Consider the following 23,704-nt stretch of genomic DNA (forward strand, 5'->3'; position numbering starts at 1 on the left):
TCAAAATCAATGGGTTCTTCAACAGTAAGTAACTCAGTAAAAAACTTGAACAAACTATCTGAATTCATGTGTTTCTCCACAGTTTGCCAGACAACTGAAAACAACCCCAATCAATGTGTTCCACACAGTGAGCCTGTTAGAAAAGTCAAAACAAACCCAATCAATGTGTTCCCCACAGTGAGCCTGTTAGAAATGTCAAAACAAACCCAACCCATGTGTTCCTCTAGAAAAATTATGTTAGGGAACTCAAAATAAACCTAATCCATGTGTTGCTCGACATTGAGTATGCCAGAAAAATCAAAACAAATTTAGTTCATATGTTCCTTCACATTAAAAGAGTGGCAAAAGATTCCAGAGGGACATTCAAGTAAGATGTTAGATTTAATGAAGAAAAGTTAGGACAGCTGTTTGATATTGGAATTATGGAATGAGATCTGGAGGAAAATTGGTTACTATATAAAAATATTGTGATAAATGCAGCTCTGTATTGGACAGGATAGAACTTAATACACTAAGTTATGTTGTGTATGTGTTTATGTTTCTAATAACATTCAATGTGTTTTGTTTTATTTATATTTGTAATTTTATACAATTATGATAATGTTGATGCTCTATATTTCAGACTTGTATCAATGCCCTTCTATAGTGGACAAGATATGACCTTGGGTGGATTCCTAGAAAAGTTCTGTTTCAGGTTAGTAGAAAGACTCCTGTGATATCTTAATCTCTCTCTCTAAATTCATCTGTATATTTTGAATCACTCAAATTAAAATTTATGAAAAATTGCATTGATTTGTTGAAATGTAAGGGAAACAAATATACATGTATGATATTGATTTGGGAAACATCTGTTCATTAGTTATTTCCCTTGTATTAAACCAGGGAATCCTACATTTTTCCAATAATTATCTCCGTTTTTTTTTATCCAGGTAATCCCAATGTTGCAAGCCTTCTTTGTGTCCAGTTTTTGACTCCCATGTTTTTAAAGTCCATCTGTCAGTCTGTCCATTAATCCATCCATCAGATGAATATTTTTCGTCACATCTTTCTCAGGAACTACATTACAAGGATTTCTGAAATTTGGTTTCAGAGTTTATATGAGCCAGCTATACCGTGTGATGCATTTTCATATTCGTTACTCAACAAATTCCTGTTTACCTCATACTTTGTTTACTTTATACTTTTAGCGGGTGGGGGTATCTTAGTAAGCAGTAGCTCACAGATTCATTTAATATTCTAGGGAATCTTACTGTTGCCAGCCATACATGTGTCCCTCAGAGAATTGTGAAGTACCATTACTAGATCATGTTAGGAGAATAGTACATGGCCATGGATCTATATTTATATCTCTGAGGAAGTTATCTAACTGTGTACCAGGAGGAGATAAAGATATCATGATGTGGAACTGGTGCAGAAAGTGTAGACAGGTATCCAGTTTAACCTTGAATTGTACCTTAAAAAATAACCATAAAACACTGGACAAAAGAAAAACACACCATCTGAGCAAGACAAGTCTGGGGTAAAATCATGTGCTCCTCAAAGGTACACCATCCTTGATTGAGCAAGACAAGTCTGGGGTGAAAGCATGTGCTCCTCAAAGGTACACCATCCTTGATTGAGCAAGACAAGTCTGGGGTGAAAGCATGTGCTCCTCAAAGGTACACCATCCTTGATTGAGCAAGACAAGTCTGGGGTAAAATCATGTGCTCTTCAAAGGTACACCATCCTTGATTGAGCAAGACAAGTCAGAGGTAAAATCATGTGCTCCTCAAAGGTACACCATCTTGATTGAGCAAGACAAGTCTGGGGTGAAATCATGTGCTCCTCAAAGGTACACCATCCTTGATTGAGCAAGACAAGTCTGGGGTAAAATCATGTGCTCCTCAAAGGTACACCACCCTTGATTGAGCAAGACAAGTCTGGGGTGAAATCATGTGCTCCTCAAAGGTACACCATCCTTGATTGAGCAAGACAAGTCAGGGGTAAAATCATGTACTCCTCAAAGGTACACCATCCTTTTTGCTATGGGTCACATGTTATACATGCATGTCAATATTAAGTCTTTGTGTGATTGCGTTTCAAAGATTAAAGTTATAAGGTACTGTCATTACTGTTTCAGCTGTATTGTTGACATCATTCTCGATTATTGTGAGCAGCAAACCTGAAGTTAAAGGTTAACAATTATACTTTTTTTTTCATGATATGCTAAAAACAACCATTTTTTCAGGCCATACTTTTAGCAGCCATGTTAAGTGACACCTCAAGTTATTAGTTAATCATTTTACTTGTGTTTTTCAGGCGACTCCCTTAGCAGCCATGAGTAATGATACATGGAGTTTATCTTTTGCCAAGTTTTTAGAATTGAGATTTTATGTGAACACATTCACGAGACGTATGGGACCTGATCCTTGTTGTCATTCATTACATCATAGTTTCAGTCAGTACTTCGGAAGACGGAATATTGTGGCTACATTCAAGTATGTGTATTACAGAAATAATATCATTAATATTCCACCTAATTAAAACACCTACAGAACAATAAATTTCATGAGTGATTAATTTACATGAATATTCTACACGGTAGAAAAATAACGTGAATATAATCTCAAAAATTGGACTTAAGGTTCCAATACCAAAACAAAGACCTTTCTGCTCACTTGTAAGCAATATCTCCTTGATTTAAAACATGGAAAACAAAGCCTGTGGTCCAAGAAATTTGATTTTTTTTAAATACGACAATATCACTGTGTATCATCAGTACACGGAATATAGGTACTAAGCAAGCGGGCATAATCGATTTTGACCTTACACGGTAATGAAAATCTTTGTTTTGCTTGATCAATATTCAATGTACATTTCTCAACATTTGAAATTCCTGCTCCCAAATAATTTTCGCATCGATTTTTGTCTATTCATAAAACAAATTTGATATTCTACTAAGAACAATTAACTTGTACAAGCGCAAATAGTTGTGAATGTCAACACCAACTTTCAATAATTTCGATACAGTTGTTGAGACATTTACATGTTTTATCTGAAAGAAACATAATACAGGGCAAAAGTAATAGTCACCAATCATAAACCTACCTGTGATTACTCATTCCTTGAAACATTTTGGGTAATAAACGAGTATAAAAATAATGTTTTTGTGTACGGTGTACAACAACATAACTATGCACCGTACATAAGGATTTATGTGGTCAGCTGAACACCGTACACAACACTTTTTTATGGTTAAAATATCGAAAAATAACATATGTATGAAAGATTTCAATGCCAATTATTGAAACAGCTATACTTATTACACACACACATTGACCTTCTATCAGAAAAAGAGTTGCAATTAATATAGAATTATATCGGATGAGACGAGGGACAACTTCTTTGAAAAGTATTTGCACATGCTTTTACAATGTTTTAGTAATTCCTCTTGTTTTGGGAAAATAATGAGACTTCTCTTATCATCAACCTATGACCAAATCATTTCTTAAAACAGCAATTATGTTTAGATTGAAGTACACATTGATATTATGCGAACAAAACAAAGATTTTCGTTACCGTGAAAGATCAAAACCGTTCACGCCCGCTTGGTTAGTACCTATATCCGCTGTACCATGATACACGGTGAATAGAAAGCACATTACAGTTTATTATTTTGAGACAGCAAATATAAAAATTTACAACAACATTGAATTATTCCTTTATTTAAGAATTTAAGAAATTGTCGTAATACAAGCCTTTATGAAATTAAGATTCTTAGATGTAGGCAACTCTGTTTTAATGTTACTTTTAATTTTAACTATTTTTAACAGGTATATGCCAGTGATAAAAAAAGAAATAGTGCTTCCACCAAGTGTTATCTCCCTTGATTCACAAGTCCTGTTGTACCAATGGACAACTCTCAGAGACAGCATGAGATCAGTAGAAAGAAGGTACATATCTATATAGGATGGGCTAAATAGTAAATACTGTAATCACTAGCCAGTCAACACTGAGGTTGTGGGTTTGAACCCTTCTTGTGCGGGTGCACTTGACTCCAATCTTAATTGACTAGGATTGTCAGTTTTCCTATCGAAGATCAGTGGTTTTCTCTGGTAAATCTGGCTTCCTCCACCGAAAAAAAAACTGGGTGCTATGAAATAATCCAATAGCGGGGCTTTTTCAAATATTCAATTCTATATAGGAAAAAGATAAAAGATAGATTTGATCTTTTGTGTCAAGGTTGAAAAGTCTTATAATATATATGTTAAAGAAGTTGTGGTGTGAGTGCCAATGAGACAACTGTCCATCCAAGTGGCAATTTTTAAAAGTTAACCATTGTAGGTCAAAGTAGGGCCTTCAACACAGAACCTTAGCTCACATTGAACAGCACGCTTTAAAGGGCACAAAGCAACTAGTGTACAACAATTTAAAGAGGAAAATTTATAAGTATAATTCTTCCAATGCATTAAATGTGACACAAATATTTCAGTCAAATTTGTAATCTCTAAATCTTGAAACTTGCTGATCTGAGTTATATATAATTTATTATTGAAGATTGATGATTTTATCATAAAGCATTAGACAATGTGATGTAATCTATCAATAACAACTTATAGACAGTGCAGGAGCGGGTCCAGCCATTCAGAAAGGGGAGGGGGGGGGGGGGGGGGGGGGGGTCCCAACCCAGTATAATGGGGGGGGGGCTGTCCAACCATATGTCCCCAATCAAATGCATTGATTGTTAAAAAAAAAGGGGGGTTCTGCCACTGCAGTATTATGATATGTTGGCAAACTTTGGCAAACTGTATTAACATCGATTTTCAACCAATTTAAAAATAATTTTGTGTTCTGTCTATTTATACATTAATATTAATATGGTTTTAAAGAGGTTTGCAACACATGTTAAGTATTTTTCTAATTTTGTAGAGGTCTAGAAATGTACAGTGGTATATTGGAACAGTTGGTTACGATAAACTCGTCAAGTGATGACCTGTCAAAGATGATCGTGGATCTCACTAACATGTTGGAGGTAAGACTAAAACATGGACTGTCCTTACCTGCCAAGTTATCAAAATACCCATGGGGGTTTTCAGTGCAAGATGTCTGCCATATACTCCTAAAAAATCTTCAAGGGGGCCTTCAAATTCAGTGTAATGTTGTTTTTTGGCTTCTTTATACTTTTATAAGCCTCAATTCATTGTAAAATATATTGTTTTGTTAAAATTGTGGACATAATTGATCTTTAAAAATTTCAATTTTGGAGCCTCCATGGGGGAAATCTTCTGCAAATAGTGACAGTTGGCATGTATGTGGACAATATTTTACTTATTTTGTGATCTCCTAAAATGTGCAAAATTTCTTCTGAATAAATACTGTAAACTAACTAATTTATGCAAGCTATTATATTTCATCTTGTAAAATAATGTAAAACTCATAGCAAATTGGTTAAATTGTGATCTTTTCCTATACAGCTTCAAAATAAGTATATTTGGTTTGATTTTCAAAGAGAAAACTTTCTACAGAGGATTCAAATTTCCTGGATATATGCATGCATATCATGGTTGTGTTATAACTATTTCAAAATAGTTATAACAGTTCTCATTTGTAATAGAATATATATACTAGAGATTCAGAATATATCAATTAGTAACTATATTTAAGAATTCAATGCTTCTTTGTAACTTCATTGGGGTGTAAAAGTGTTAACCGAAGTACATTTTGTATGAAACTTAGAAGCGCTTCATTCTGAAAATGTGCTCATGGTCAACGCTTTGACAACCCTTTGAAGTTACAAAAAGAAGCATTCAATACTTATAATAACATTTTTTAGCTAGGATCATGAAAACACAAATTTTATAATTTTTTGAATTTAATTTACCTGTGCACTTTATTGTGGGAACATGTGTTATCATGAATGATAAGTTTAATTGAGTAATGCAACTGCTGAAGGAATAACATGTGATTTGCAGTTAGCCAATCAGAATAACGTATTATAATGAAACATACATCTAATGTAATTATTTATGGTTGTTTCTTTGATTGACAGAGTGAGAAACACAGATTAAAAGAATTGATTCATAAAGGAAGACTTGAGGTTACCAAAAAGGAGAAAGAAAACACAGGTAATGTATTCATCCATTACTATAAGGTATAGAAGAGACATTCAAATTCATAAGTCTAGAAAAAAACAGACAATGCCATGGTAAAAAATGAAAAAGACAAAAAGAAGAACATGAGTGTACAAAACTTAACATGGAAAACAAAAGACTGAGCAACTCAAACCCCAAGAAAATCTTAGGGTGTTCTCAGGCATATCAAAAGTTATTAATTTTGAGGAAACTTTCAACTTATTTGTTTGTGAAAATTAAGACATTCTACTAACTCTGAAGATAGATGCTAATGTTAAAATGTAGCATCACATTACAGATATACATGTATCTAGTTATATTTTGAAGAAAGATGATTTGTTTTTACAGAGAACATGTCAGAGTATTTTGCACTGTATGACGATTCTTTAAAGATGATGAGATTTCTGGCCGATGCTGATATAAACTGGAGATCTAAGTAAGTATATAAGCTACCCGAACTTCTTACATCATCTAAGTAAGTATATAAACCCCTCTAACTTGGTATAACAACTAAGTTGCATCTAATAGATGTGAGATCACGTTAAATAGCCAAAAAAAATCTGAAAAATGTATCTTCCATTTTGAAAAAATATAAAAGTAGACTTATCTCCCTTTAAGCTTATTATTTGAATGATACATGTCAATTAAATCTTCTAGTCTTAGCATATATTAACAATTTAAAGGCTTTAGTTTTGAGTCTATTTTTTTTAGCAATTTGCGTATCACACAATAATATATTCTTTAAGAGTTTATGGCCTATATAAAAACTTCAAATTTATTTGGAATTAAATTAGTTGTAGCATTTTTCAATAATGACTAATTTCTTTATTCAAGAATGCAAGAGCTATATTCTCAACATAAAAAGACCAGAACTTCACAGTCAAAAAAGGATAAAGATGCAGGATCTTCAACAGCAGAACCAAAGAGAGACTCTGCAACCTCACTTCCATCAGCCAATGAAATTCCCAAGAAAAAAGAATCTTCTGGTTCCCTCCCAATAAGTGAAGAGAGAAGGGACCAGCTTCTTGTATTTTCATCATCTAATAAAAATCAGGGTAGTGTTGGATCAGCATCGTCTTCTTATAGTGAAACCATAGCAACACAAAGAGACAAATCTGTCTTAGAACCAGACACTGGAATACAAAGTGAAAGAAATAGTATTGTATCTTCTGTTTTTGAAGCAGACACTAAAACTCAACCCAAAACAGACACAACAACCTCTAAATCATTCGGAGAACCTCCATCAGATTTAAATACTGGTCAAGATAGTGTGAAACACTGCCTTGAAGATAATAGGTCAGGGACAAAGATAAATCCAATAAATGTCACATCTACTCTCCAAGACCTTCAGACCGAGGTCGATCAAGACAAATTAGAATGTGATCAACTTGAATCAGAACCTGAAGAGGAAATCAAGGTAAAACATTTTATTGTTTGTAAAGAAATATTCCAAAACAAATTGATAGATCTGAACATAAAAAATGAAAGTGTGGGATGGACATACATGTACAATGACCAATGAACACATTCTTGATGAAATTGAAGTCCAATCAGCTTGAAACTTAGTACACATGTTCCCCATGATATGATGTTTCTAATTTTAATGCAAAATTAAAGTTTTGACCCCAATTTCACGGTCCACTTAACATAGAAAATGATAGTGCGAACTTCAGGTTAAAGTTTTGGTTAAAGTTTTTGGTCAAGGTAGTTTTTGATGAAGCTGCAGTCTAATCAACTTGAAACTTAGTACACATGTTCCTTATGTTATGATCTTTCTAATTTTAATTCCAAATCAAACTTTTGACCCCAATTTCACGGTCCACTGAACATGGAAAATGTAAGTGCTAGTGGGGCATCCGTGTACTATGGACACATTCTTGTTTCAGACATATAATTTCCATAATTTTTAGGCAGTTAGGCTGCCTTATGCGAGCACCCTGGATTTGTGTCCTACCCAATAAATGCTGAAATACGTGCCATTGTTATCATCTAGCTGGTTAATATGTTATTAATAACTTATTGGACTGTTTTTTCATACTTTACATTCTGGATTAAAAAAAATATAACCAGAAAAACCTTAAATGATCGTTGATTTTCCCAAAAGTTTTGAAGTTGCACATAGGAAGTAGAGCACATTAAGAATCCTTGTGTAGTTTATTATCCCCTGAGCTTTTGGCTAAGATGTGAAAGAACAAATGTATGAAATATTTAATCGCCGAAAATCTCTAAAGACAAGTAGTTAAGATTTCCCAAATTGCAAAAGTCGTAGGAATACTGTTTGTCATCAAAACGTAGTACAACGTCAGTAGTCTATTATATAATAAGATCATCTGTTCATGCTGTTGGCGCCAATTTCAAATTAGCAGACGAAATTTTTATATCTTTTCAATTTCTAGGCAGGTTTTCAAATTAGCGGTGGTCCGAGGTTCGCGACCTTCCACTTTTGCACGCGGAAATTCGACTTGGTTTCTAACTATATGTACGCCCGACGGAGTCACCGTCCAATTAAAGAAAATAAGAAATAACTTTGCAAACCTTTTCACAACAGTCTCCAAATAAACGATCTAAAAACTTATTTTCATCATTATAATTCATGACAGCAATGTTTATTTTGTTCAACCGCTAGCTTTATACAGAAAATTGCCGACAAATAGTGTTTAAATTCGACTAAAATCGTATCTGATAGACAAAAACGAAATTGTAAACACAAAAAATGGCTGCCGTGAAGACAAAATGTTACAATATCGGATCGGATTCCGGAAGCAGATAAGGGTAATTCCGGGTTTGGCGGTCAACTACAAAAAAATCCAGACAGGTGACAAAATACATCTATGCATAGTAAATGAATATGAACACTAGAATTGAAAAGCAAAAAATATATGTTAAAGAAAGAAATGTTCAGCAGAAAATATTTTATACAGACACTCAAAACTAATACTTTTTGACAAATTTTAATGTCAAAATCCAATACAATGTGACAGCTGGGAACAGTGTATCTAAAAATATATAGTAGTCTCAGCACTACAGTATAAATTTTTCTTTATCAGTGATAAATGATGATAATGCATGTTAAATGCTTTTAAAGTGTAAACAAATAACTGCAATTTTAAAGGGGTATTTTTTTTCTCAATTTTGTAGGGTCAATTGAAGTAGCTGGAAGTTTCTTACTTTATTTTCACAAATAATGCAACTATATTATATAATACCTGAATGCAAGCAAATAATATGATATATAAGTGGTGTCCTTAAGGCCACTCTACCCTCTCTTGTTTGATAACTTGGAAACGGTTGAGATCCCCAACCCTAAACCATATTCCGGTATTCAAGTTTAAGACAATATAATAAATCAAATAAGATATAGGAGTTGTCCCTGGAGTCAACCACCCCCTCCTGTTTGAGAACTTGGAAACGGTTGAGATTCCCACCCCTTCAGAGGCTGATTTAGAGGGGGGGCCAGGGCCCCCCTTTTTGGGAAAAAAATTGGTTGCTTATATAGGGAATCACTGAAGCGTGACTGGAACGGGCCCCCTCTTAGCGCAGTCAGTGGGCCCCCACTAATGAACATTTCTAGATTCACCAGTGCCCAGCTTAACCGTATGTATTCATGTTTGAGACAATATTAAAAATCAAATGAAATATAGAGAGAGTCGCTGGGGGTCACCCCACCCCTCCTGTTTTAGAATTTAAAAACGGCCCTAAACCATATATATTCATGTATGGGACAATATAACAAATCAGATGAAATAAGGGGAGTCCCTGGGGTCACGGTACACCCTCCTGTTTGAGAACTTGGAAATGGTCAAGAATCCTCACCCCTAAACCATATATACTCATGAAAGGGACAATATAACAAATCAAATGAAATACAGGGGAAGTCCCTGTGGTGACCCCCCCTCTCCTGTTTGAAAACTTGGAAACAGTTGAGATCCCAACTGTAAAACAATATATACATTAATGTCTGGACCAATATAGCTAGTTGAATGAAATAAAAGGGGAGTCCCTGGACTCACCCTACCCCCTCCTGTTTGAGAACTTGGAAACTGATGATATCCTCACCCCTAAACCATATACATTAATGTATAGGACAATATAACAAATAAAATGTAATTTTGGGGTAATCCCTAGGGTCAACCTACCCCTTCCTGTTTGAGAACCCTAAACCATATATATTCATGTATGGGACAAAATAGCAAATCATTTACATTTAATATGGGCCAGTCAGTCAGACCTCAACTTGTACTTCTAGCAGTCAACTAAAACCAATGTTAACTACCAAGTAGAACAACTGCAATCATTGCGAACTTGTATCACTGCAGACTCACCATAAAAATATACATTGATATATATGCATTGCTTTTGAAACCTTGATTACATATAAATTATTTGCCTTAATAATTAACTCATTAGATTAACATAAATTTACTATAAATGAATGATTAATGTTGAAGCAACATTGCCACAGTTTTCATGATTACATTTGCCTCGGTTTTTGGTTAACTGCCTTCAGTGCTTACAGCGCTTTGATTTTTTATTATAAAGTGACCATTAACATTTTTTTTTATCAGATATGATTTCCTGATATCTCCCTTATAAATGAAACTGATCCATGTTACATATGTTCATCTCCATTTACAAACAAAATATAAAAAAACTAGTATATCCTTTACTGACTCAATACTATTAAAGTTATAATTGATATTTTTCAGTCTGACAGAACAATTTATGACAGGACATGGTCTGGTGTTTTTATAGACAAATCAGGTATAAATAATAATGTATTATCATAAGACATTGCTGGGGAGGAAGGAGTATAGAAAATATAACACACAAATATAAGAAGATGTGGTATGAGTGCCAATGAGATAACTCTCCATCAGTCACAGTCTGTAAAAGTAAACCATAATAAAAGTGTCTTTTGCTGGGGGTGATAGTGTATTCTTCTTATAGAGAAAATATAAGACACGGCAAGGAACAAAAGTGGATAAAAGTTTGGGATCTAACCAGTAGAATATTTTAAGAATATTGTGAAATTTATTTTATGTGTTCATTTTAGGCAGTGGAGATATGATATCCATACTAACTTCTATGACAACTTTACAAACATGCTGTGTTACATACTACTGTGGATTCATAATTATTCGTTGGATACCAATTTTCGTGAGTTTCGTGGGTACAGGTGAACCATGAATTCAAATGTTTAACGAATATCATATTTTCAATAGGCTTTGTATACAGAGATTTGCAAAACCACGAAATCAAATATCCTCGAATTTGCAAGTTTTCAGCAATCCACGAAAATTGATACCCACGAAAATAAATGAATTCACAGTATTAAAGTTATAATTGATATTATGTGTTACATATTCGTTCCATTTTTTTTGTACATTCATAATGCTGTTAGTTTTCTCATTAGAATTGTATTACATTTGTGATTTCTGGGACTTTTATAGCTGACTTTGCATTATGGGCTTTTCTCATTGTTGAACTGTTAATTTCTGTGTCATTTAGTCTCTTGTGGAGAGTTGTCTCATTGGCAATCATACCACATCTTCTTTTTATATAAACAAGCCCTCTAAGGTTCAAGAAATGTTCTTTTCTCTAAAGTTCATGACAACACCACTTTCAGCAGCATGGTTCTAACATTATATCTCAGTCTTCAGTAATTACTGTTTATATTCCAGATTTACCATCCATAACAGAACCGATTAGCATCAACCAGTCGCGTAAGTCATTTGGTTTTGATATGTTTCGCATATTTGTATATAGATTCTACCATTGTATATACTAATACCTGTATTGTGTGTTTGGAATAAAAATTGCAATACATCTTTTACACATTCTACTCATTAATCATGTTAATGAAAAATAACATTATGAAAGTAAAACCTAGTTTCACCTTTATGCATGGTAAGGGTTTATGTTGACACTATTCTTATTCATATTGAATGTGTATGGTTCCGCAGAAACTTTACCCAGTGTTGGGCAACATAGAAAGTCTTCTCAAAATTATTTACATTTAAAACATTCACCAATTTACAATTAAAACAATATACAGGCAATTTCCAGAGTCTGCTTTCAGAGCATCTCTTAATCCCTCTATTATGTCAGCTGAGGTTAAAACATTGTTTTAACTATCTTAACTTATTAATCTGGTTGACTCCAGGGTATTTGGACACAACTTTTAAAAATCACTAATATGTTTGAATCACACAATTCATCAATAAATTCTAAGCCTCTAAGTAACACAGATCATTGCAGGGCTGGATCCAGCCATTTAAAAAAAGGGGGTTTCCAACTATATGTCCCCATTCAAATGCATTGATCGTCCAAAATAAAGGAAACCCCGGAACCCTCCCCCTGGATCCGCCACTGCATTGTACCGTACTTCTATTTACATTAGTGCTGGAAAAAAACAAAAGCTGTACAGCTGTAAAGAGTTATCTCCCTTCTAATGTCAGTTTAGTATTTTCCACAGCATTTCTTATATAGAATGATGTTTGCCATTACAGATTTCCTAGATGAGAGTGGTATTTACAGTGTAACCCCAGGTTTAGAAGCAGGTATAGGACCTTACAGTGACAGATTAGCTGATGCTAGTTTTTCTCCCTTTGTTGTACTACACACTTTGCATGAAGGTGATTGGACATTCTCTCCTTTTTTTCCTTTCTTTTTGGTTTGTTGAAAGGTGAAGATTCACAAATGGTCAATATATAATAGCCTTTAAAGTCTGTGAAATTTTTATTTATTATTGTGTTAAATAATTAAAAAATAAACTCCTGGAGTAAAATTCAAAATGGCTAAGTTGATGTCATTTTAACATTGCTATTCTAGAAATTTAGTGATGAAGATCGTAATTTCAACTTATAAAGACAGTTTTTAAAAATAAGGCCACACTGGCCATATGCATAGAAAAGACTATATTATTAAAGTTAAAACACATAAGTACATGTTTTCTTAACTCCACCTTTGTAATACAGTGTACTCAAAAACATTTTGAAAAGGGGAAAAAATTACCCTTGAAAAAACTAAAAAATTTGAACTTGAAATGATGTGTAATGCATATCTCTAATTTATAAAGTTTTTTTAAACGAAATTATGATTTAAAGTTTATGGGCTTAATATAGACTTTTTTTTTATCCTATTCCTTTTACAACCATCAATAGTCTGATTAAAATCAAACCTCTCAGTGCTCCTGTTTTCATTTTAATACTGTGGATTCATTAATATTTGTTGGATACCAATTTTCGTGGATTTAATGGAAATAGTGGAACCACGAATTTAAATGTTCCACGAAATACATATTTTCTATTGAATGTATGTAAACTTTTTTATAAACAACGAATTTAAAATTCCATGAATATGCAATTTTTCAGGAATCCACGAAAATTGATACCCACGAAAATAAATAAATCCGCAGTATTTCCTGTTGTTTCATCTTTTGTAAGTGTCAGATGTAATGTTGATTGTGTCAGATACTGTGGATTCGTTATATTTCAGGGGGATGCACATTTTGTTTGTACAAGTGAACCACATATTTAGATTTTCAAGAAGATACACATCAATTAAAATACAAATTTTCAACACTCTCAAAAAGTGGCACTCATGAAAATAAATGAATCCACAGTATTTAATGGCTTTGCATGTTTTGCTTAAGTTCTATATTTTGTTCTGTTATCATTGTTTTGGAATAGTTCATGTATTAAATCTAACTTGGGTACAGTATACAATGCATCACTATTATCATTTGCTTGAAGGGGCACTAACACTAGAGGTATAAAAAAAAAATAGAATATGATTTCGTTTGGTTCAAGCATTACTAAAGATGAAATAACGAAAAACTAATTTGTTTTTTTGCACCCAATTGTTTCAATTTCACAAAATAAGCAAATAAGAATAGTGATGAATTTTTCACTTGCAAGTGAATAATTTGACCTCTTTAAAGCCATATTCTTGTGATCTTCAATTCAACCCATTAGCTAGAGATTGGTTACGCATGCATATGTCGTGTTCAGCCATTAAAAGGAAAATAATGTCAACATTGAAAGTGAAACAAAGGGGAACCACTTCATTGCAACAATCCAATTACACATGGTCATTATCAATTTATATTATGGTTGAACCACTTCATTGTAACAATTCAATTACACATGGTCATTATCAATTTATATTTATGTTTATATTGAGATATGTGACCGTAGGTTGTATTTGGAGGACATCTAAAAAGTAAATTATATCACGTCTGCACTAAAATACACACAAAATTCTGATATATATTTTCGAGTACATGCTTTGTTAATTTTTTATTTCAGACTTCTTGTAATTTAGATCTACGTTTTAGCATGTTATAAATTTAATAAATGAATTTGGGTCAAATCGGTAAACAGGAATTTGACAGCTAGTGCCCCTTTAATAAAGTCCATTCTCCTGCCAATGTCATGCTTTAACATATAGAGTACATGCCAAATGGATTGGGATTGTGGTAAAAATCATAAATTCCCTAATTTGTATATGTTTGTAGATTGCATTTTACAATTTTAATTTCAGGGCCATCTTAGACATCTTAATATTTTTCCTTTCTCACATCTGTCTTTAAAAAAAATATATACTGAACTCAGATGAAATTCAAACGGATCGTCCATAATCAAATGGCAAAATCAAAAACTTTCAAACACATCAAACGAAGGGATAACAACTGTCTTATTCCTGCCGTGGTGTAGGCATTGTATTATGTAGAAAATGGTAGATTAAACCTGGTTTTACAGCTAGATAAACCTCTCACGTGTGTGAAAGTTGCATAAATTAGTTTAGTATCCAGCTTGTTTTCCTCCAAGATATAACAGAAATTGTTTCAGTGATGGCCATGCATGCTCTGCTTGTGTTCTACATCTTTGTCAAATATTCTTTTTGGGAGTTCATATGAGAAAACTTAGATACATTTTACATTGCATCACTGTAAAAATTAGCTTAATCATTTCTAGGCTGTGCTAACATGAACATTTCAATGGGTTCATTAAACATAGGAAATAAAAAAAAAGAAAAAAGTTCTTGATGGGACAGACAAATATTACATGAAATATTTTTCCTAATTTCTTTAAATTTTGCAGACAGTGTCATCTATTTCGATGATCATAAAAATTTACCGTTAATATATTCTTATAAAATTGTCAAATAAACTGAATCCACAGTAAACTTTTCATGATTTAGTGTAAAAAATAACTTTTGAATTATATCAAGGTTTAGAAGGAAGAACATCAAGTTTTATTTCACAAGACAAAGCACCGTCAGGACAACAGACAGAATCAGTAACCATAGAAACAAAGTCTAGGGACAGTCCATCACAACTCTCCGGACACATATCTTCTGAGTCTAGTGCCTTGTCAGTGAATGATTTGCAGCCTCATCAAACCTCCTCTCAGCCCCAGAAATCCTCCTCTCAGTCTCAGCAATTGTCCTCTCAGCCTAGTGATGTTCATACAGTACCCATCAGTTTGTCTGTTGGTGTAGAAATCCAGACGGACAAAGTAGACACAGATAAAAAAGTTAAAACAAGGAAAGAAGCAACTAAAAAAGGTAAGGATTTTCTCTATACTTTTTTTACCTGGTTCAGAGTTCTTCAACAAGTGTTATAGTTACTTCAATTGATGCCACATTTAGAGCAGGATTTTTCAACCTTTCTGGAGCACTTAAGATCAAACCCCTATTTTGGTGTCTTCAGTTTTCTATGTCAGTAGGATGTTAAAGGTTGTTTTTTCCCTTGTTTATTTTCATCATAATTTCACAGATTATCAGGATCCTGACACAGATCACTTGCAATTTGTTGTTTGTTGTCGTTGTTTATTTTTAGATGATTTTACAGATAGGTCATGTTAATGATGCAGGCGCCCGAAGCCATTTGTTTATTTTTCCCCTGCTATTTTTAGATGATTTTACACACAATCATGTGAATTATAAATGCCATTTGGAGCGTCTGGTTAATTTTTCTCTGTCTATTTTTAGATGATTTTATAGACAGTTATGTTAATGATACAGACCACTTAGAGCCTCATGTTCGTCTATCTCTGTTTATTTTTAGATGATTTTACAGACAGTCAGCAGGTAGAAAGAATCAGTGGAATCATGAAGAAAACATTCACCAACTTTTTGTCAGGAACAGGATTACCTCCCCTGCCTTTTCCATTGTAAGTTACTAGAACAGGGGGCCAATCATATTACTGTATAGCACTTCACACCTGAATTCTCCCACAATTTTAATTTATGGAGGAGTTAGCTATTTATGTTATAAAAAAAAAAGCAATTATATCTGTCTTTAGCAATAATTGACGTTGCATCTTAATAGTAACTCTGGATAGCACAGATGCATCCAGGCCCGTAGCCAGGAATTTTCAAGTGGGGGTTAGTTGAACTCACAAACTCGACTTTAACAGTCACAATTCGAACAGAACATTGGCTTTAACAGTGCTAATTTGTTTTCAAGGGGGGGTTTGTCCGAACCACCCGAACCCCTCCTGGCTACGGGTATGGCATCAATGTTTGAGTGTCAGTTTATGTTACATTTTGTATGCCAATAAGAAAAAAGTTGTTTCTTTGAACTAAGCAAATATCCGTTTGCCTCTAATCTACAGTCTTTATGCTTAATGACAAGTCCTATGGCCCAGGCTTGTAAATCTTTTCTCTATACGCCAACAGAATCCATTTAAAATTTCCAAAAAATGTTCTTCAGCTTTGTGGACTGGTTTATCGTGAAGGCTGACTCTAGGATAAATTGCTTTCAACATTTAAAAATTTGGTGTATTTTTAGTAATATTAATTTTTTGTGATTTTACAATAATATTTAAATTTTTATACAGTGAATGTAGGGAGCATCATTTATTACCAACTTGTTATAAAGTTCCTGTTGTTGTCTACGATCAAGAACCAAGTTCTATTATAGCTTATGCTTTAAGGTAAGTTGAATACTGTTTAATTATATGGGATAATTCATACTTTCTATTCCTTTTTTTCTGATAATATTTTGATATAAAACAGAGGAACAAAACAATTATAAAAGAGAACACCATTTTTTGCCTATTGAAATCATAAATCATAAAGTATTATTATGAATCTACAAAATAATATCCTTCAGATGGTTACATGACATAAGTCTTTAGACATCAGTTTCTATACTTTTCATTTTTGTCTTATATATTGACATTAGGATTTCAAACTTCTTACATTCAGAACTCACCAGATAAAGCCTTTTTTGCAATAAGGCAGCATAAAGCAAACATCAATCAATCAATATTTCTCATTTGAAATTTCATAAATAAAAGGAAAATTTCTTCAAACATTTTTTTGAGAGGATTAATATTCAACAGCATAGTGAATTTCTCAAAGGCAATATTTTTTTTAAAGTTCATTAGACCACATTCATTCTGTGTCAGAAACCTATGCTGTGTCAACTATTTAATCACAATCCAAATTTAGAGCAGGATTCAGCTTGAATGTTTTGTCCATACTTGCCCCAACCGTTCAGGGTTCAACCTCTGTGGTTCTATAAAGCTGCGCCCTGCGGAGCACCTGGTTGCAATAAGGCAGCATTAAGCAAACATCAATCAATCAAATTTATTTTATCAATCAAAACAGCAAAAGTGCTAAAATAGTATCAATTTTGATGTTTTCAACTTGTGTCATTTTACGGTTTGGTAATGTTCTATTTATAGCTCCTATGACTATCAACAAAGGTTACAGGAAATCCAGTCAGCTTTTACTTCATCACAGAAGCTCATGTAAGTGTTTCATAACTATTGTTATACTGTAAATGTTGACTTTAATCCTATCTAAAAGAAAATGTTTTAAACCTTTTACAGCTTTTACATTAATGCTAGCAAGACAAATCTTTGTTTGACTTGCTTGCTTTGCTTGTATCAATGTTTGCTCAAGCATGGCAATTACGATAGGCGGGGCTTCAGCTTGTATACATCATACTATTGGACGTTATGTTTGAAGTTAAGGACACTAAATTTTAAAACATCACAGGATGAAAAATATAAAGCGCAATCGTAGAAATGAAAGACAAATAAATTGTATTTGTGTTTTCTTGAAGATATGATTTTTTATCATCCAACTGAGAAGACTGTCGTCAAGTACTTTAGAAAAACAAAATAGCTATTCGAACACACCTACTCTGATTATGTGATTCATTACATAGGTATTTTATTTGACCCATATATTTAATCTTTTAGTACTGTGATTTTTTTATGTTATAAAGACAACCTGTAGCTTTGCTATATAAAAATGATAGAATTTGAAGTTTTTAGATAAAATATTCATCTCAAACACACCCTAACATAAGAAGGTCCCACTCGATTTTCTCTTTTTGATACAATTGTTACCAATTTTTTTATTTTTTTCTCTCGAGTCACATAATGGAAGGACAGACACGGAAATAACTAAACTTACAGATTGATATGTTCTCCGTCCGTATTAATTTTTTTTTAAATTGAGGTTATGCATTTTCTTCAACCAACTTGATAGATAACCATGTCATCGACTTTATATCTATTTTTTCTGCTTAACTATGTAATAGATAAATTGAAAACTTATTCAAATGGTTGGTTTTTTATTTTACAATAAAAAACTTCGTATTTGAGAAGAAAATTGATATTTTATTTGTTTCTATTCACTTTTAAAAAATTTCTTACTATAGTAAACATTACAGAAAGCATTCATCGCCTTCTCTATAAACAAAGAATAATCAGTTTGAAGTTAACAAGCAAAAATTAATCCAAAGTGCGCAATATTCAATAACAATAGACATAATAAATAAAAGGGATGAATGAAGTCATTCCCCCCTTACTTAATTTATCCCTTTTATTAGAAAATCAAGTGCACTTTCTTATGTTAGGGTGTGTTTGAGATGAATATTTTGTCTTGAAAACGTAAAAAGCAAGAATATTTGATACATCATCTCGCTTCAGATTCTATCATTTTTATATAGCAAAACTACAGGTTGACTTCATAACATAAAAAAATCACAGTACTACAAGATGAAATACCTATGTAATGAATCACGAAATCAGATTAGGTATGTTCGAATAGCTTTTTTGTTTTACTAAAAGTACTTGACGACAGTCTTTTCAGTTGAATGATAAAAAATGCATATCTTCGAGAAAACACAAATACATTTTTTTGGGCTTACATTTTTACGATTGCGCTTTATATTTGTCATCCTGTGATGTTTCAAAATTTGGTGTCCTTAACTTCAAACATAACATCCAAATATAATTTAAGTATGATATATACAAGCTGAAGCCCCTCCTATCTTAATTGCCATGCATGAGCAAACATTGATACAAGCAAAGCAAGCAAGTCAAACAAAGATTTGTCTTGCAAGCATTAATGTAATAGCTGTAAATAAAATTAGATTATACTTTTGCTAACAAATTTCAAAAACAAGATGATATTAAAAATAATACCTATTTACATTGATACTGTTTTAAAAAATGTTTGCTGGTTGGTCTGTTTTTGGTGTTAAACATCCTGCACAGCAACTGAATGTTCTAAGTTGTACATTATTCTTGTCCTTTTCTAACTTTATCAATGTATTCATATTTGAGAAGATCAAAGTTTTTATGTATTGATCTTGATAGTGTTATTTTTATTCTGGCGAAAAATAGTAAATCGATGTGGTGACTTTAGTCAGATGATCTTCATTTGTTTCATTACAGTAATAGTAAGGATATGAAGTCAGCAGAGGATGAGCTAGATGGCTGTAAGTTTATTTACTTTATAGCGTAGCGTAGGGGGCATTAAGATTTACCCTTGTCCATCTAGGTCAGTACGACCAAAATCAGTTACCATTCTCTAACTTTAGTTTGCCTCAACCAAATGTTATGAAACTTAAATATACACAATGCTTATTATCACAAAACACAAGTCAATATATAATTTTGATGGTGTCACTTTTACCATTAAGCCCCTTTCCATATGGAAAATGTTTTCGTTTCTGTTCTCTAATTTTAGTTTGTATTAACCAAGTCTGATGAAATGTTTACACACAATACTCATTACCACATACCACAGCTTAAGATTGAATATGTGTGGCTTAACTTTTACTGTTCTTGAGTTATGCCCCTTTAAAAATGAAAAAAATGCTAAATGTTTTGTTTCCAATTTCTAACTTTAGTTTGCCCCAACCCAAATGGTATGAAACTTATTCACAATGTTTATAACTACAAAACACACAAATCATTTGTGAATTTTGGTGGAGCCACTTCAACCATTCTTTAGTTATGCCCCTTTACAAATGGAAAAAAAAGGATGCTACAAAATGTAGTCAAGCAGCAACCTAACAACACATATTAATCAAATTAAATATCTGGAGTTGACAAAATTGCCATCATCTTTTGACCAGCCTCTACACTGTATGAGTATTAATCAAAAATAATTAATGGTTAAAACATGTTACTGTATGTTTAATACAACATTTAAATTTTCTATGCTTGTTTTAATATAGCAAAGAAGAATGGAGGAACTACGTTGTCCTTTGTGAAGAATAAAGACAGTAGTCCTAAAATGGCCAAACTTGATTCTGTCCATTATAATGCCAAGATAGAAACAGGAAGTGGGGAATTCGGTAAGACACTATTGCAGAACTTACAATGTTTTAAATAAGATTTAGATGGAAAGTGTTCTATTACATCCAGAAAATAGGGATTTTTTTGTTTCTAATATTTAAAGAATCCATTGATGCCAAATATTAAAATATGATTGAAATAAAGTTGTGGTTATACATAATTTATAAATTGAATGCTTCTAATTGTAAATTTATTGGGGTGTAAAAGTTAACCAAAGTAAATTTGTATGAAGGGCAGAAGCGCTTCATTCTAAAAATGTGTGCACTGTCAATGCTTTAATTTTACAATCCAATAAAATTATTAAAAGAATCATCAATACTTTCAGTTGCATTGTTTTGATAGAAATATGAGAAAACAAATTCTATCAAGTTTTCTTTCATTAATCTGTGCACTTTAATTATTGTGAAAACTCGTGCCCTGATGAATAACACATTTTATTTTTAAATGGAGGTTAATTTCAGAATGACGTGTGATTGGTGTTAGCCAATCAAAATAACATTTAGAATGAATAATACTTGTAATGTAATTATGTAACTTTGATGATAAAGATACTATAGATAAAACACTGATTAGCAATTTATATAACTTATCTTACCAGTAACTGTTTGTGTTTCTTTGTAGATGAGCATGAAGGTTTCTCCATTTTATCGTCTAGTTTACCAGAATCAACAAAATCAGGGAAAACGGCTGCTGGACCTCATATTGAATTACGTAAGTGCATTATCTATATGAAGTTTCTATGTTATTGTCCAATAAAAGTGGTGCTATGAATTTTGGATAATATGTGATTGATTTCCATTTGTTTAATGTCCAGTCTTAAAGAACTTACAGAGTATCAGTTGTAAAGGTTTGAAAAACAAAAATTGAGGACAAAATGAATACCGGCTAACTTTTCTCAAGTTGGTAAAAAATCAGGGAAAATACCAAGATGAAATCAAAATCTGTTTGAAGAAAAAAGGCAACACCATGGCAAAAAGAAACAGATGAAAAGATAAACAACAGTTCAAGAAAAACTAGAGACAGAATGCACTAAATCTTGAATATTTGTAAAAACTTATATTAACAGGCTATTATTTGAACTTGGAATTATTTTAAATTATGGAATTTGCATACATTCTTGTGTTTAAATTTTTTTTATTAATTCCATGTTTATTTGGAATTATAATCTTTTGAGCGGTTAATAACACTTTCCATACAATATATTTTGGTTAGATAGTGTTGTGCGCGACCCAGTACATTCTATTGAAAATATACTATTTTCTTTGTAATAGAAAGTGTTGTGCGCAGCACAGAACATTTCAGTACAGAATAAACATGGAATTTATTTAAAATTTCAATAACAAGAAATCAAGCAAATTCCATAATTAAAATTAATTCCAAGTTCAAATAATAGCCTGTTTATTATAGAAGAGAAGTATGAATAATTTTATTTTAGTATTTTTAAATTCTTTTATGTATTTCAGAATATTCTGACCATATGGCCAAGTTTTATTGTAAGATCTACTTTGCTGAACATTTTAGAAAGCTACGTAAGCTTATCTTCCCTGCTGGAGAGGAGATGTAAGTAGAATTTATCTAGGGTCATGCCATTATTATTGCTTCTACTGTGGATTCATTTATTTTCGTGGGTATCAATTTTCGTGGATTGAGGAACTCTTGCATTTTCATGGTTATTTGGTTTTGTTGTTTTGTTAAAGTATGTGTACAACCCAATAGCGATTTTGTGATTTGTTTAAGAAATAATTCATGGAAGCCATAGATTGTTGGAAATTTACACATGGCCGTGGCCGTGATATTAAAATTTTATCCTGAGTCTGCGCTAAGTATATGTTAGCGAGAATTTTATCACAGTGTTGTTTACAAAGCTAAAGAGGCACGTCATATTAGAATGAACATTTAAATTTGTTGTTCACTTGTATCAAAGAACCACGAAAATTGGTATCCCAAGAATACTAATGAATCCACAGTATCAGATGATCAATTTATTATTTGACTCTGCTTCCTTCTTTAGTATCTAAATGATTTATATTCAATTTTTCAAAACTAAATTAAGAATATGACTAAGCTATTTGAATGATAATTGCTGATTAAAGGAGATGTGGTATAATTGCCAATGAGAAAACTATCCATCAAAGTTCACATGAAGTGGTTGTAAGCAATTATAGGCAACCATACGGCCTTCAACAATGAGAAAAACAAATATCATATGGTTGGCTACAAAAGGCTCCAAAGGGAAAAATACGAAACAGTTCCAAGCAGAAACATACTGGGCCTAATTAATAACAAAACAATTTACAAATATTTTTATGCCTCTGTCATAGCAGAGGGGGCATTAAGTTTTACCCTTGTCCGTCTGTACCTATGTCTGTCTGTCCATACGTCCCAAAGTTGGTTTCCGTTCTCTAACTGGAATTTGCTTCAACCAAAGGTTATGAAACTTATACAAAATGCTTATTACCAGAAAACACAGAACAAGTATAATTATTGGTGGTGACACTTTAAATGTTCTAGAGTTATACCTGTTAGAAACGGAAAAATTGGTGAATTTTTCGTTTCTGTTCTCTTACTTTAATTTGCCTCAACAAAATGTTATGAAAATTATACACAATAGTTATTACCACAAAACTCAGATCAAGTACAAATTTGTGTAGCGTCACTTTTAAAATTCTTCAGTTTTGTCCTTTTATAACTTTACATGGTATGCAATCTTGGGCATCATCTGTGTCCTAAGGACACATTCCTCATTTATTTCATTATACCTACTGTTATAGTGTATAGCAATGTTATGTACTGCTCTATTTCAATGTATAAATTAAAAACGTCACCTCTCATACCGAGTCTTACAATCTTTTCCAGGTTTATCAGATCATTAAGCAGATGTAAAATGTGGGAAGCAAAGGGAGGTAAATCAGGATCAAAGTTCTGTAAAACTGATGGTAAGTTCAACATTCTAATCTGCTCTTTGAAATTGGTCAACAA

The 23,704-nt window shown here is 32.6% G+C and overlaps 1 protein-coding gene across 2 annotated transcripts in view; it reads left to right on the top strand.

The window, feature by feature from the left end:
• Positions 1 to 23,704, top strand: part of LOC134681117 (1-phosphatidylinositol 3-phosphate 5-kinase-like) — a 63,049-nt gene that overhangs the window by 33,344 nt on the left and 6,001 nt on the right. The window contains exons 22-41 of one of the 2 annotated variants that reach the window (XM_063540552.1): positions 623 to 694; positions 1,241 to 1,427; positions 2,299 to 2,477; positions 3,813 to 3,932; positions 4,909 to 5,011; positions 6,029 to 6,104; positions 6,459 to 6,546; positions 6,945 to 7,527; positions 10,817 to 10,871; positions 11,792 to 11,833; positions 12,620 to 12,745; positions 15,345 to 15,680; positions 16,183 to 16,288; positions 16,958 to 17,053; positions 17,810 to 17,875; positions 19,817 to 19,860; positions 20,605 to 20,724; positions 21,347 to 21,436; positions 22,189 to 22,285; positions 23,582 to 23,661. In XM_063540552.1, coding sequence (XP_063396622.1) covers positions 623 to 694; positions 1,241 to 1,427; positions 2,299 to 2,477; positions 3,813 to 3,932; positions 4,909 to 5,011; positions 6,029 to 6,104; positions 6,459 to 6,546; positions 6,945 to 7,527; positions 10,817 to 10,871; positions 11,792 to 11,833; positions 12,620 to 12,745; positions 15,345 to 15,680; positions 16,183 to 16,288; positions 16,958 to 17,053; positions 17,810 to 17,875; positions 19,817 to 19,860; positions 20,605 to 20,724; positions 21,347 to 21,436; positions 22,189 to 22,285; positions 23,582 to 23,661 — 2,666 coding nt within the window. The remainder of the gene's footprint in view (positions 1 to 622; positions 695 to 1,240; positions 1,428 to 2,298; positions 2,478 to 3,812; positions 3,933 to 4,908; positions 5,012 to 6,028; positions 6,105 to 6,458; positions 6,547 to 6,944; positions 7,528 to 10,816; positions 10,872 to 11,791; positions 11,834 to 12,619; positions 12,746 to 15,344; positions 15,681 to 16,182; positions 16,289 to 16,957; positions 17,054 to 17,809; positions 17,876 to 19,816; positions 19,861 to 20,604; positions 20,725 to 21,346; positions 21,437 to 22,188; positions 22,286 to 23,581; positions 23,662 to 23,704) is intronic. The other variant, XM_063540553.1, reaches the window with a different exon arrangement.

This window comes from Mytilus trossulus, chromosome 8 (genome assembly GCF_036588685.1).
Source record: "Mytilus trossulus isolate FHL-02 chromosome 8, PNRI_Mtr1.1.1.hap1, whole genome shotgun sequence".
NCBI classification, from domain to species: domain Eukaryota; kingdom Metazoa; phylum Mollusca; class Bivalvia; order Mytilida; family Mytilidae; genus Mytilus; species Mytilus trossulus.